The sequence below is a fragment of the Coregonus clupeaformis genome, unplaced genomic scaffold (genome assembly GCF_020615455.1).
Source record: "Coregonus clupeaformis isolate EN_2021a unplaced genomic scaffold, ASM2061545v1 scaf0077, whole genome shotgun sequence".
NCBI lineage: Eukaryota > Metazoa > Chordata > Actinopteri > Salmoniformes > Salmonidae > Coregonus > Coregonus clupeaformis.
In genome coordinates this window covers 633,174-649,015 of record NW_025533532.1, presented here as the reverse complement: position 1 = coordinate 649,015, position 15,842 = coordinate 633,174, and the positions used below count along the sequence as shown (strand labels likewise).

The 15,842-nt window shown below is 41.9% G+C and overlaps 1 protein-coding gene across 41 annotated transcripts in view; it reads right to left on the bottom strand.

Annotated features, from left to right (window-relative positions):
- Positions 1-15,842, bottom strand: part of si:ch211-266g18.10 (microtubule-associated protein futsch) — a 176,543-nt gene that overhangs the window by 140,541 nt on the left and 20,160 nt on the right. For 39 of the 41 annotated variants that reach the window (XR_006658183.1, XR_006658182.1, XR_006658184.1 and 36 more), the window contains exons 11-13: positions 14,160-14,429; positions 13,032-14,006; positions 7,570-8,271 (exon numbers count right to left, since the gene is read on the bottom strand). The exons of 1 other annotated variant lie outside the window; for it this stretch is intronic. Coding sequence is in view for 35 of the 40 variants with exons in the window: in XM_041848386.1 (XP_041704320.1) it covers positions 7,570-8,271; positions 13,032-14,006; positions 14,160-14,429 (1,947 nt within the window). In the remaining 5 variants the exon portion in view is untranslated. The remainder of the gene's footprint in view (positions 1-7,569; positions 8,272-13,031; positions 14,007-14,159; positions 14,430-15,842) is intronic. One more of the 41 variants, XM_045213089.1, reaches the window with a different exon arrangement.

The window sequence follows — 15,842 nt, the reverse complement described above, 5'->3', positions numbered from 1 at the left end:
GGTGTCTGTAGAATATCCTTCACGTCCGACTCGTTGAAGAAAAAATATTTGTCCAATACGAGGTGAGTAATCGCTGTCCTGATATCCAGAAGCTCTTTTTGGTCACAAGAGACAGTGGCAGAAACATTATGTATAGAATAAATTACAAATAACGCGAAAAAACATAATTGGTTAGAGGGCTGTAAAACGGCAGCCATCTTCTCCGGTGCCATTTTCCACTCTAGGCCTGTGCCCACTCTGTTATTGGCACGTGCGCTCTAGCAAACAGCTCGTAGATGCAGTGTGGGTGTAGCATACTACATGATGAGATTATTATGGACAAAAGGGAGAGATTATTTTCATTTATCAAACAGCAGCCAAGCATTGATCATCATGTCACCAGAATAAGACCCTCAATATTTATTGAAAGGACTATCAAGCTCATCACCGTGCACTTTCACCACCTTGTGAAGTTCATCATGTACTTTACTCACATAAAAAGGTTGGATGAAAACCTGGTTAATGTCAAGCCATGATGATACTGGAATTATATTTTGGACGAATGTGCGCATGCCTACAGGAGACTTTTGAAGTAGCCTAATCAGATTAAAACATTGTGACTGGTTGTTTATACCACATATAAAAGGTAATACATTTTAAAAGCTACAGTGGGGAAAAAAAGTATTTAGTCAGCCACCAATTGTGCAAGTTCTCCCACTTAAAAAGATGAGAGAGGCCTGTAATTTTCATCATAGGTACACGTCAACTATGACAGACAAAATGAGAAAAAAAATTCCAGAAAATCACATTGTAGGATTTTTAATGAATTTATTTGCAAATTATGGTGGAAAATCAGTATTTGGTCAATAACAAAAGTTTCTCAATACTTTGTTATATACCCTTTGTTGGCAATGACACAGGTCAAACGTTTTCTGTAAGTCTTCACAAGGTTTTCACACACTGTTGCTGGTATTTTGGCCCATTCCTCCATGCAGATCTCCTCTAGAGCAGTGATGTTTTGGGGCTGTCGCTGGGCAACACGGGATTTTCTATGGGGTTGAGATCTGGAGACTGGCTAGGCCACTCCAGGACCTTGAAATGCTTCTTACGAAGCCACTCCTTCGTTGCCCGGGCGGTGTGTTTGGGATCATTGTCATGCTGAAAGACCCAGCCACGTTTCATCTTCAATGCCCTTGCTGATGGAAGGAGGTTTTCACTCAAAATCTCACGATACATGGCCCCATTCATTCTTTCCTTTACACGGATCAGTCATCCTGGTCCCTTTGCAGAAAAACAGCCCCAAAGCATGATGTTTCCACCCCAATGCTTCACAGTAGGTATGGTGTTCTTTGGATGCAACTCAGCATTCTTTGTCCTCCAAACACGATGAGTTGAGTTTTTACCAAAAAGTTCTATTTTGGTTTCATCTGACCATATGACATTCTCCCAATCCTCTTCTGGATCATCCAAATGCACTCTAGCAAACTTCAGATGGGCCTGGACATGTACTGGCTTAAGCAGGGGGACACGTCTCGCACTGCAGGATTTGAGTCCCTGGCGGCGTAGTGTGTTACTGATGGTAGGCTTTGATACTTTGGTCCCAGCTCTCTGCAGGTCATTCACTAGGTCCCCCCGTGTGGTTCTGGGATTTTTGCTCACCGTTCTTGTGATCATTTTGACCCCACGGGGTGAGATCTTGCGTGGAGCCCCAGATCGAGGGAGATTATCAGTGGTCTTGTATGTCTTCCATTTCCTAATAATTGCTCCCACAGTTGATTTCTTCAAACCAAGCTGCTTACCTATTGCAGATTCAGTCGTCCCAGCCTGGTGCAGGTCTACAATTTTGTTTCTGGTGTCCTTTGACAGCTCTTTGGTCTTGGCCATAGTGGAGTTTGGAGTGTGACTGTTTGAGGTTGTGGACAGGTGTCTTTTATACTGATAACAAGTTCAAACAGGTGCCATTAATACAGGTAACGAGTGGAGGACAGAGGAGCCTCTTAAAGAAGAAGTTACAGGTCTGTGAGAGCCAGAAATCTTGCTTGTTTGTAGGTGACCAAATACTTATTTTCCACCATAATTTGCAAATAAATTCATTACAAATCCTACAATGTGATTTTCTGGATTTTTTTTTCTCAATTTGTCTGTCATGTATCATTACATGATACATATTTAGGCTATTGAAGCTTTAGGTTCTAGGTGCGCGAGGAATAGCCGCTCTGATTGGAGAGTAGACAGAGCACATGTTAAACTTTCCTGAATAACTGGGCCTACCAGGAGCATATGTGGCCACATTATTATATGCCAACTTTTGAGAATGATGATCTGCAACAGACAGCGCATCTCAGTATCAGAAGTAAAAATACAGCCGGACTGGTCTGCTGCTGTGCCTTTCTAGACCTTATAAACTGTCGATAGTAGACCCACAACTGATCCAAATGAAATGAAACATTCAAATTTAGCACTCACTTGAAAGCAATAATGCAATGATTCATTGACTTGTGGTATTGTAGGCTAGTCTAGGTAGGATAATTGTACTGTCCCTAAACAAGATCAATAGGGGAGCTTTTTGAGCTGCGTGTCTCATGCCTTCACAGTTCTTTCATGCGCAATGACACAGAACCCCTCCACTGGTTTCTTGGGCTCAGTGCTAGTAAATGATGCTCAACCTGTCTTCATCATAAGGGAGGTTTCTGAGTCAAAGGTAGACAAGGTGATTAGCTCACTAAAGAACTCTAAAGCCAAAGATGTGTTTGGGATGGACTCTACCTTTCTTAAAAACTACAAAGAGTCACTCATTGGCCCCATTACTAAGGTCACCAACACATCTATTGGTCTCGGGGTGTTTCCAAGGGTATGGAAGTCGGCCATAATAACGGCCATCTTTAAATCAGGCGACCCTGCTGATGTGAGTAACTACAGGCCCATTAGTATACTACCTGTGGTGTCAAAGATTGTTGAAAAGTGTGTAGCAGAACAACTGATTGCCCACCTCAACAACAGCCCCTTCACATTACATTCCATGCAGTTTGGCTTCAGAGCGAAACACTCCACAGAAATGGCCAACTGCTTTTTTCTGGAAAATGTGAAGTCCAAGATGGACAAAGGGGGCGTTGTTGGGGCTGTGTTTCTGGACCTAAGGAAGGCTTTTGATACTGTTAACCATGAGATTCTCATCACAAAATTGTCCAAGTTCAACTTTTCCCCCGATGCCTTGAGATGGATGAAATCATACCTTGAAGGCAGAACTCAGTGTGTCAGAGTGAGCAATGAGCTGTCGCCCACTCTTAGCTATGATGTGGGTGTGCCCCAAGGGTCAATACTGGGGCCCCTCCTGTTCAGCCTGTACATTAATGATCTGCCTTCTGTCTGTACTGGGTCTGAAGTTCAAATGTATGCAGATGATACAGTGATATATGTGCATGCAAAGAGCAAACAACAAGCTGCACAAGAACTCACTACTGTAATGGTCCAGGTTACAAAGTGGCTCAGTGACTCGTGTTTGCATCTCAATGTGAAAAAAACTGTTTGCATGTTCTTCACAAAGGGGGCAACAGATGCTACTGAGCCAGAAGTCTATGTGTCAGGGGAGAAGCTCCAGGGGGTATCTGATTTTAAGTACCTTGGCATCATACTTGATTCCAACCTCTCTTTTAAAAAGCATGTGAAAAAGGTAATTCAAATAACCAAATTCAACCTAGCTAATTTCCGATTTATACGAAATTGTTTGACTACAGAGGTAGCAAAACTGTACTTCAAATCTATGATACTCCCCCACTTAAAATACTGCTTGACTAGTTGGGCCCAAGCTTGCTGTACAACAGTAAGACCTATTCAGTCTGTCTACAAACAGGCTCTCAAAGTGCTTGATAGGAAGCCCAATAGCCATCATCACTGTCACATCCTTAGAAAGCATGAGCTCCTGAGTTGGGAAAATCTTGTGCAATACACCGATGCATGTCTTGTATTCAAGATCCTAAATGGCTTGGCTCCCCCTCCACTCAGTATTTTTGTTAAACAGAAAACCCAAACATATGGCAGCAGATCCACAAGGTCTGCCATGAGAGGTGACTGTGTAGTTCCCCTAAGGAAAAGCACCTTTAGTAAATCCGCTTTTTCTGTGAGAGCTTCCCATGTCTGGAATACACTGCCATCAGACACACATAACTGCACCACATATCACACTTTCACAAAATGCTTGAAGACATGGCTAAAGGTCAATCAGATTTGTGAACATGGTCCCTAGCTGTGTGTTGCCGCTTTCCATGTCTGTTGTCTGTAACTTGTGAGGTGTGGAAACACTTTGTTGCTTTTATGAATTTTATCTTGCTGCTTTTTGTTCTATGTTGCTCGGTCTGTATGCTACGTCTTGTTTGTCCTATGTTGCTATGTCTGTATGCTATGTCTTGTTCTATGTTGTTATTGTCTATATTGTAATTGTTTTTAATAACCTGCCCAGGGACTGCGGTTGAAAATTAGCCGGCTGGCTAAAACCGGCACTTTTACTGAAACGTTGATTAATGTGCACTGTCCCTGTAAAAATAAACTCAAACTCAAACTCAAACTCAAACCTGGCCTCTCCGCTGTCTATCAGGTATTCCTATTAGTTCTTGTGGATTCATATTGAAAATGTATGCAGCTTTGAATGCTTTTATGTGTGGTATGATTGCTAGTTAGCCTATTGCAGATCTGGACAAACGATCCACCTACCACTATTGTCACTATGAATGGTGGCTAGAGTGCAGGATAGACAGACTGGTAGACTATATTGACCTGTGGTATAGTAAAGGATAGCGTGCGGAAAAGAGTAGTGCATAAGGGAAGTGCCAAAACACCTTGATATAGGGGAGGCGCATACAAGCAGATGAGGAAATTTGGCTAGGATGGAAGAAATTATGCCCAATAAAAAAAAACACAACCCTCCCCAAAGCAAAAAAAATATGTTTGACAATCCTCCCCTGGTAAAGGGCATTTACTCAAGTAGAAGGAAAAGTAGCCCACTTGAGAATGCCTACTTGAGAAAAGTACAAATTCCCCCTAGTGCCTCGTGAATGTCTACACGCCCTTGCACAGTCTTCACATTTTGCTGCCTTCAAATTTAATCTCAAAAGGGAATAAATTGGATTGTTTTCCTAACGATCTACACAACCTACTTCACATTTTCAAAGTTGAAGAGAAGTTTCCTTCTCGAAAGCAACTGTTCAGACAATTCAGAAGTGAGGTTGTTGATTCTGCTCTTCACAAGTCCTCAGTGTCAGCCCTAGCCATGAAAACTTCCCCAAAATAACACTAGTGCTTACACCGGGAAAATGTTTGCAGAGGGACCCAGTCCAGATGGAAAATCTGCATTAGTCTCCACCCTCAGAATGCAGCACAGCACACACACCCACACATCCCTATTATTTATATATATACACTGCTCAAAAAAATAAAGGGAACACTAAAATAACACATCCTAGATCTGAATGAATGAAATCATCTTATTAAATACTTTTTTCTTTACATAGTTGAATGTGCTGACAACAAAATCACACAAAAATGATCAATGGAAATCAAATGTATCAACCCATGGAGGTCTGGATTTGGAGTCACCCTCAAAATTAAAGTGGAAAACCACACTACAGGCTGATCCAACTTTGATGTAATGTCCTTAAAACAAGTCAAAATTAGGCTCAGTAGTGTGTGTGGCCTCCACGTGCCTGTATGACCTCCCTACAACGCCTGGGCATGCTCCTGATGAGGTGGCGGATGGTCTCCTGAGGGATCTCCTCCCAGACCTGGACTAAAGCATCCGCCAACTCCTGGACAGTCTGTGGTGCAACGTGGCGTTGGTGGATGGAGCGAGACATGATGTCCCATATGTGCTCAATTGGATTCAGGTCTGGGGAACGGGCGGGACAGTCCTCCTCTTGCAGGAACTGCTGACACACTCCAGCCACATGAGGTCTAGCATTGTCTTGCATTAGGAGGAACCCAGGGCCAACCGCACCAGCATATGGTCTCACAAGGGGTCTGAGGATCTCATCTCGGTACCTAATGGCAGTCAGGCTACCTCTGGCGAGCACATGGAGGGCTGTGCGGCCCCCCAAAGAAATGCCACCCCACACCATGACTGACCACCGCCAAACCGGTCATGCTGGAGGATGTTGCAGGCAGCAGAACGTTCTCCACGGCGTCTCCAGACTCTGTCATGTCTGTCACATGTGCTCAGTGTGAACCTGCTTTCATCTGTGAAGAGCACAGGGCGCCAGTGGCGAATTTGCCAATCTTGGTGTTCTCTGGCAAATGCCAAACGTCCTGCACGGTGTTGGGCTGTAAGCACAACCCCCACCTGTGGACGTCGGGCCCTCATACCACCCTCATGGAGTCTGTTTCTGACCGTTTGAGCAGACACATGCACATTTGTGGCCTGCTGGAGGTCATTTTGCAGGGCTCTGGCAGTGCTCCTCCTGCTCCTCCTTGCACAAAGGCGGAGGTAGCAGTCCTGCTGCTGGGTTGTTGCCCTCCACGGCCTCCTCCACGTCTCCTGATGTACTGGCCTGTCTCCTGGTAGCGCCTCCATGCTCTGGACACTACGCTGACAGACACAGCAAACCTTCTTGCCACAGCTCGCATTGATGTGCCATCCTGGATGAGCTGCACTACCTGAGCCACTTGTGTGGGTTGTAGACTCTGTCTCATGCTACCACTAGAGTGAAAGCACCGCCAGCATTCAAAAGTGACCAAAACATCAGCCAGGAAGCATAGGAACTGAGAAGTGGTCTGTGGTCACCACCTGCAAAACCAGTCCTTTATTGGGGTTGTCTTGCTAATTGCCTATAATTTCCACCTGTTGTCTATTCCATTTGCACAACAGCATGTGAAATTTATTGTCAATCAGTGTTGCTTCCTAAGTGGACAGTTTGATTTCACAGAAGTGTGATTGACTTGGAGTTACATTGTGTTGTTTAATTATTCCCTTTATTTTTTTGAGCAGTGTATATACAGTATATATATATATATATATATATATATATATATATATATATATATATATATATATATTTACCAATGACTTACACAAAGGGTTCTGGAAAGAGACAACTGTTTTGAATATACTGTTAATCGATAAAATGTATCTATTTGTCAATTTTATAATTTGTTTAGCTCACCAAAAAGAGATGGAATAACTGAGGTAGTGCCCCTCAAGGCTTAATCTACTTTCCGTACTGATATTTATATAATAAGCTTCTGTTCTAAATAAAACGGCTCCAGACCAGGAATCAAAGCCACTAAACACTGGAGTCCCCTATGTCAGTCGTCCCATTTATGTCAGTTGTCCCGTCCTGCAAGTCATTACAGAATTAAAGAGCTAGATGTAGGACTACAATTTAAAGAATTGGAATCATGTAGTGTACAGATGACTCCTCATGAAGGTATTATCTCAAATCGTTAGTCATACTGCATAGGCCCTAATGTACTACATTGCTGCTAAATAAGAATAAATACTTGTTAATAATAGAAAAGCTAATAGAAAGACATATAAGTAATGATAACCATTTTACAGAAAGTTAAGAAGGTACGTGGGGAAAATACGTTCGTCAGTATCAATACCTTTGGCATGTTGAATGTCTTTGTCTTGGTGATCTTTATCCTTGGGTTCCCCGTCATCTTTAAGGTGGGACCACGATCCCAGTCTTTTAACCCTCTCAAAGGAAATTGGAACATTTATCTTCCTTTTGACACCAGCTTTCTTGCTCTCACTGTTGTTGTTGTTTTCATCATCATCATCATCATCATCATCATCAATGATTTCAGAGTAATCCTCATCAGTTTCAGGAAGTTGGGCCATTTCTTTTTTCTTATCTTCAATGTCAGCCACTACATCAAGAACATCAAGCTTCTCAGCTCTACTGACATCAATATATTCATCTTCATCAATTGACTGTTTCAACTCCTCTTTTTCTTCCTCTTCCTCATCTTTTACATCATCTTCATGATCTTCATCACCAAGTTCAATACTGACCCTAGATCCCACTTTTCTAAGCATTTGTTTTTGGATCCGCACATTTATTTTGGGGGTGTATGTCTTGGCTCCCTCTGAACTGTCTTCATTGTCAATGTCTTCTCCATCTTCAACATCTTGATCTTTGACATCAACGTCATGGGTATCGCCCTCCTCCTCATCTATCTCTAAGTGATGATCCTTCTCCTCTTTCTCCATCTTCTCTTCTTTCCCCTCCTCCTCGCCGCCATCAACAAAGACTACCTCACCATCCATCGTTTGTTCATGGTCAAGTGCTTCAACATCTCCATCTACATGTGAAATGTAATGGTAACAAATTAAGGTATTTTTCAAATCTTAAATTAGAGTGGGGAAAGTTGAGCCATTTTCTACATTCAGCTTCACTCAGTCAAGAGATATATAGTATTCTTTCTAACAAAGATGTCCACAGTGCCTTCGGAAAGTATTCAGACCCATTGACTTTTTCCACATTTTGTTACTACAGCCTTATTCTAAAATGGATTAAATAAAATAAAAATCCTCATCAATCTTCACACAATACTCAATAATGACAAAGCGAAAACATGTTTTTAGAAATTTTAGCTAATTAATTACAAATTAAAAAACGGAAATACCTTGATGATTCCATTGATCATACTTGAGAAGTTTCTACAACTTGATTGGAGTCCACCTGTGGTAAATTCTATTGATTGGACATGATTTGGAAAGGCATGACCTGTCTATATAAGTTGACAGTGCATGTCAGAGCAAAAACCAAGCCATGAGGTCGAAGGAACTGTCCTAGAGCTCCGAGACAGGATTGTGTCGAGGCACAGATCTGGGGAAGGGTACCAATGAAGGTCCCCAAGAACACAGTGGTCTCCATCATTCTTAAATGGAAGAAGTTTGGAACCACCAAGACTCTTCCTAGAGCTGGCCGCCGGGCCAAACTGAGCAATCAGAGGAGAAGGGCTATGGTCAGGGAGGTGACCAAGAAACCGATGGTCACTCTGACAGAGCTCCAGAGTTTCTCTGTGGAGATGGGAGAACCTTCCAGAAGTACAACCATCTCTGCAGCACTCCACCAATCAGGCCTTTCTGGTAGAGTGGCCAGACAGAAGCCACTCCTCAGTAAAAGGCACATGACAGCCCGCTTGGAGTTTGCCAAAAGGCACCTAAAGACTCTCAGACCATGAGAAACAAGATTCTCTGGTCTGATGAAACCAAGATTGAACTCTTTAGCCTGAATGCCAAGCGTCACGTCTGGAGGAAACCTGGCACCATCCCTACGGTGAAGCATGGTGGTGGCAGCATCATGCTGGGTCTAGGTTTTTCAGCAGCAGGGACTGGGAGTCAGGATCGAGGGAAAGATTAATGGACAAAGTACAGAGAGATCCTTGATGAAAATCTGATCCAGAGCGCTCAGGACCTCAGACAGGGACGAAGATTCACTTTCCAACAGGACAACGACCCTAAGCACACAGCCAAGACAATGCAGGAGTGGCTTTGGGATAAGTCTCTGAATGTCCTTGAGTGGCCCAGCCAGAGCCCGGACTTGAACCCAATCGAACATCTCTGGAGAGACCTGAAAATAGCTGTGCAGCGATGCTCCCCATCCAACCTGACAGAGCTTGAGAGGATCTGCATTGAAGAATGGGAGAAACTCCCCAAATACAGGTGTGCCAAGCTTGTAGCGTCAAACTCAAGAAGACTCGAGGCTGTAATCACTGCCAAAGGTGCATCAAAGTATTGAGTAAATGGTCTGAATACTTATGTAAATGTGATATTTCAGTTTTTATTTTTAATACATTTGCAAAAATTTATAGAAACCTGTTTTTGCTTTGTTATAATGGGGTATTGTGTATAGATTGATGAGGGAAAAAAACTATTACATATTTTTTTGAATAAGGCTGTAAAATGTGAAAAAAGTTAAGGGGTCTGAATACTTACCGAATGCACTGAATATACAAAACATTAAGAACACCTGCTCTTTCCATGACATAGACTGACCAGGTGATTCCAGGTGAAAGCTGTGATCCCTTATTGATGTAAATTGTTAAATCCACTTTAATCAGTGTAGATGAAGGGGAGACAGGTTAAATAAGGATTTTTAAGCCTTGAGACAATTGAGACATTAATTGTGTGTATGCCATTCAGATGTTGAATGGACAAGACAAAAGTTAAGTGTCTTTAAAAGGGGTATGGTAGTAGGTGCCAGGCGCCCCAGTTTGTGTCAAGAACTGCAACGCTGCTAGGTTTTTCAGGCTGAACAGTTTCCTGTGTGTATCAAGAATAGTCCACCACCCAAAGGACATCCAGCCAACTTGACACAACTGTGTGAAGCCTTGGAGTCAACATGGGACAGCATCCCTGTGGAATGCTTTCGACACCTTGTAGAGTCCATGCCCCAATGAATTGAGGCTGTTCTGAGGGCAAAAGTGGGGGCAGGGGTGCAACTCAATATTAGAAAGGTGTTCCTAATGTTTGGTATACTCAGTGTATTTCAGGATGTTGTGTATCCCTCGAAATAAGCAGTTTTGAAAACATAGCTTGTCCAAAAAAAGTGGCTAAGTTGAGCCGCGGGACAGGGTAAGTTGAGCCGCCTACACATACAGCTGTGGAAAAAAATAAGAGACCACTGCAAAATTATCAGTTTCTCTGGTTTTACTATTTATAGGTATGTGTTTGGGTAAAAATACTTTTTTTTGTTTTATTCTATAAACTACTGACAACATTTCTACCAAATTCCAAATAAAAAATTGTCATTTAGAGCATTTATTTGCAGAAAATGACAACTAGTCAAAATAACAAAAAAGAGATGCAGTGTTGTCAGACCTCGAATAATACAAAGAAAATAAGTTCATTTTTAAACAACACAATACTAATGTTTTAACTTAGGGAGAGTTCAGAAATCAATATTTGGTGGAATAACCCTGATTTTCAATCACAGCTTTCATGCTTCTTGGTATGCTCTCCACCAGTCTTTCACATTGATGTTGGGTGACTTTATGCAACTCCTGGCGCAAAAATTCAAGCAGCTCGGCTTTGTTTGATGGCTTGTGACCATCCATCTTCCTTTTGAATACATTCCAGAAGTTTTCAATGGGGTTCAGGTCTGGAGATTGGGCTGGCCATGACAGGGTCTTGATCTGGCGGTCCTCCATCCACACCTTGATTGACCTGGGTGTGTGGCATGGCGCATTGTCCTCAGAGTTGGGGAACAATGTCAGAGCAAAAGGAAGCAAGTTTTCTTCCAGGACAACCTTGTACGTGGCTTGATCCATGCGTCCATCACAAAGACAAATCTGCCCGATTCCAGCCTTGCTGAAGCACCCCCAGATCATCACCGATCCTCCACCAAATTTCACAGTGGGTGCGAGACACTGTGGCTTGTAGGCCTCTCCAGGTCTCTGTCTAACCATTAGACGACCAGGTGTTGGGCAAAGCTGAAAATTGGACTCATCAGAGAAGATGACCTTACCCCAGTCCTCTACGGTCCAATCCTTATGGTCTTTTGCAAACCTCAGCCTGGCTCTTCTTTGCTTCTCATTGATGAAGGGCTTTTTTCTAGCTTTGCACGACTTCAGCCCTGCCCCTAGGAGCCTGTTTCAAACCGTCCTCACCGTGCACTTCACCCCAGCTGCCATTTGCCATTCTTTTTGTAGGTCACTTGATGTCATCCTGCGGTTGTTGAGTGACATTAGAATGAGTTGGCGGTCATCCCGGTCAGTAGAGAATCGTTTTCGCCCTCTGCCGGTCTGTAGCTTTGTTGTCCCCAATGTCTGCTGCTTGACCTTGTTCTTATGAACCGCCGTCTTTGAAACCTTAAGGATGGAAGCAACCTGACGCTCACTGTATCCCTCTGCCAGTAAAGCCAGAATTGAACCCTTCTTTTCCTCACTCAAAACGTTCCTTTTCAACTCTTTTGGCATGGTCAATAGTTATTTTTTTATTAATATTACTTTTGAGGTACTATTAGCACTATTTTTGCCATCCAGCTGGTCCTATTGCAAGAGGATAGTGATGACCACATCAGTGGTTTTTATACTTTTCCTCGTTGAATAAGATTTGGTTCAGGCGATCACCTAATCAGTACCTAATTCAGTAGAATGAGGTGTGCCTGTGTTGGAATTCAACAGACACTGGAATGGAATGGCTGTCATACATGTAGAGATGCTGATTCAAGAAAAATTTGCAGTGGTCTCTTAATTTTTTCCAGAGCTGTATATATATAAAAATGTTTGTGTTGAATTCTGTTTGGGAAATAATGATAGACATTATTTTTTTTAAAGTAGTCGTAATATTTAATTCAGTACAGAGATGTGTAGGCGGCTCAACTTACCCTGTCCCGCGGCTCAACTTACCCCATACCCGGAGTAAGTTGTGCCAAGCAAGCCACTTTTTTTGGACAAGCTATGTTTTCAAATATGCTTAATTTTAAACATATTTTAACACAAGCTTAACACCTAACAAACACGTTGTACTTTTCATAAAACACCTTCAACATAGGCCAGGCCCTGGTGTTACCTTATATTCCAGCAATAATGCCTTGGAAGAAAACTTTGCCTTGGGGTAAGTTGAGCCAATGGCCATTTTCTCAACTTACCCCATGGCCATTGGCTCAACTTACCCCAAGGCAAAGATTTTGACTATATTAGCCCACACAGCTATAAGGATGCACTTTCATCCTAGATTTAAGACCTCGTATTGAAGGTTATAGAGACTCCAACTGATGTATAGGACAATCTTAAAATTATCTACTTTGGTTTAGATACAAGCATCATGACGAACTCAATACGTTGATTTGACTTGGTGAAAACCAATGTTTTGGACCTAACTTGCTTACCATGTGGTTTCTTCCTTCAGACTCCTTGAAATTTCTCTTCCCTAAATATTTGGTCAAATTATATATTTTGTGTATGGTTGCCTAGAAACAAGGGATGGCTCAGCTCACCATTTTGCTCAACTTACCCCACTCTTCCCTACTTTTATATAATTATATAATTTATGATCATACCTTAAAATCACATTTTGGACATTGTACTTAATAATATGAAATATTTCCAAATACCTTGTTGGTTTTCATCCATATCCTCAGGAAGTACCTCCCCAGCTCTTAGATGGGCCCTAGATCCCACTTTTCTGACCATCTGTTTTTGGATCCACACATTGTTTTGGGTGGTGTATGTCTTGGTCCCCTCTGAACTATCCTCATCGTCAATGTCTTCTCCATCTTCAACCTCTTGATCTTTGACATCAAGGTCATCTGTGTAATGAATGTCATCATCAGCTTCATCTTCTTCATGATCATCTTCACCGACAACATGATCTTTAATGTCAAGGTCACTGTGATCATCATGTTTATACTCATCAATGTCTTCCTCTGCCTCCTCCTCTCCATCATCTTCAAGATGTTCATCACCAACTTCAATATCGGCCCTAGATCCCACTTTTTTAAGCATCTGTTTTTGGATCCGCACATTTCTTTTGGTGGTGTATGTCTTGGTCCCCTCTGAACTGTCCTCATCGTCAATGTCTTCTCCATCTTCAACCTCTTGATCTTTGACATCAAGGTCATCTGTGTCATGAATGTCATCATCAGCTTCATCTTCTTCATGATCATCTTCACCGACAACTTGATCTTTAATGTCAAGGTCACTGTGATCATCATGTTTATACTCATCAATGTCTTCCTCTGCCTCCTCCTCTCCATCATCTTCAAGATGTTCATCACCAACTTCAATATTGGCCCTAGATCCCACTTTTCTAAGCATCTGTTTTTGGATACGCACATTTCTTTTGGTGGTGTATGTCATGGCCGCCTCTGAACTATTTTCGTTGTAAATGCCTTCATATTGAACACCTTGATCTTTGACGTCAACCTCATGGGTGTCATCCTTCTCCTCCTCCTCCACCTCCTCATCTAACTCTAAGTGATGATCCTTCTCCTCTTTCACCTCCTCTTCTTTTCCACCCTCCTTGCCAACATCCATGATTTCTTCATCATCCATTCTTTGTTCATGGTCAAGTTCTTCAACATCACAATCTACATCAGTGATGTAATGGCAACAAATTAAGGCATTATTCCTATCTTTAATCAATTTTATTAGCAATTTACTTTGATATGATGACGGTCCTATCATGAATGAAAATCACATTTTGGACATCATAGCTAATGATATTAAATATTTCCAAATACCTTGTTGGTCTTCATCCATATCCTTAGGAAGTACCTCTCCAGCTCTTAGATGGGCCTTAGATCCCACGTTTCTAAGCATCTGTTTTTGGATCCACAAATTTTTTTGGGTGGTGTATTTCTTTGCCCCCTCTGAACTGTCATCTGTACTGTCCTTGTCTCCTTGCTCTTCTTCAGCCTCTTTGACATCATCATCCTTCTCCCCCACAACTGGAGTGACGCTTATTTCAGGTACAGGGGCAGCGTCCTTTGTAGTGCCCATCAATTCTGCAACTGTGTCACCAAGCCACTTTGTCTTTATTATTGTCTTCCCCATCTCCACATATCATTAGCATTCGTCAGAGGTGAGATGTTGCAGATGCAAACACGCAAACATTAAGACATTGACAGAGTTATGGAAATTAAATGGCAACACATTCCAACATTAGTCATATTCATACAATATACACCACATGTTGCACTCTGATTGGCTGATTTGGTATAGGAAGGCAAAACATGCAGACTGCATGTTTTATCTAGCCTGCAATAACATGCTCGACACATTTGTATCTAAAGGGTTGGGTTGACTATCATTTGTTGCTTAGATGAAAACCATTCCAGACATAAAATCTCTAAGCATTCACCCAATAAATAATCGCTATTGAAATACGATGCCAACCGTTTTACTTTTTCCTTGGTGGAATGAAGACTACATCTATTTATTTTAACCAGTAATGTACACTTGAATTGCAACATGTAGTCAGTGGTCAGTCAATCAAACAGATAATGCGGAAACAATGCAAGAGGGGGACAAGACAACATGGAAGAAGGGATCTCCTAAACCAATAGATTTCCATTTCAGAGACAACTCATGCTGTACACACTTCAGTAAATCAAACAATTGATAGGGGAACAATATGAACACAAATAAGGATGAAGGAACACATGACAAAAGAAACACAAACTGTTACAACGAAGGAACTCTGTGTGTGTAGTGACAATTAGAATGGGCATTCAGTCACCAAGTCCAAAACCACAATGACATTTTGATAGACATTTATTGAATTATTACTATGATGAGCATGCAATATTAACATTTTCCCATTAAACATAATTATTGTTCCATTGGTAGTCTACATACATTGCCTGAAGAAAGTATTCATACCCCTTGACTTATTCCACATTTTGTTGTGTTACAGCCTGAATTCAAAATAGATTAAATAAAAATAAAAAAATCTCACCCATCTACACACAATACCCCATGACAAATGTTAGCACATTTATTGAAAATGAAATATAGAAATAGCTAATTTACATAAGTATTCACACCCGAGTCAATACTTTGTAGAAGCACCTTTAGCGGCGATTACGGCTTTGAGTCATATTGGGTATGTCGGTATCAGCTTTACACATCTGGATTTGGGGATTTTCTCCAGCTCTGTTAAGTTAGATGGGGAGCGGTGGTGAACAGCATTCTTCAAGTCTTTCCACAGATTTTCAATGGGATTCAAGTCTGGGCTTTGGTTGGGCCACTCAAGAATTTTCACATTCTTGTTCTGAAGCCATTCCAGCATTGCTTTGGCTGTGTGCTTGGGGTCATTGTCCTGTTGGAACTTAACTCTTCACCCCAGTCCAAGGTTGTTTGCACTCTGAAGCAGGTTCTCATAATTTGCCTGTATTTGGCTCCATTCGTTGTGCCTTCTATCC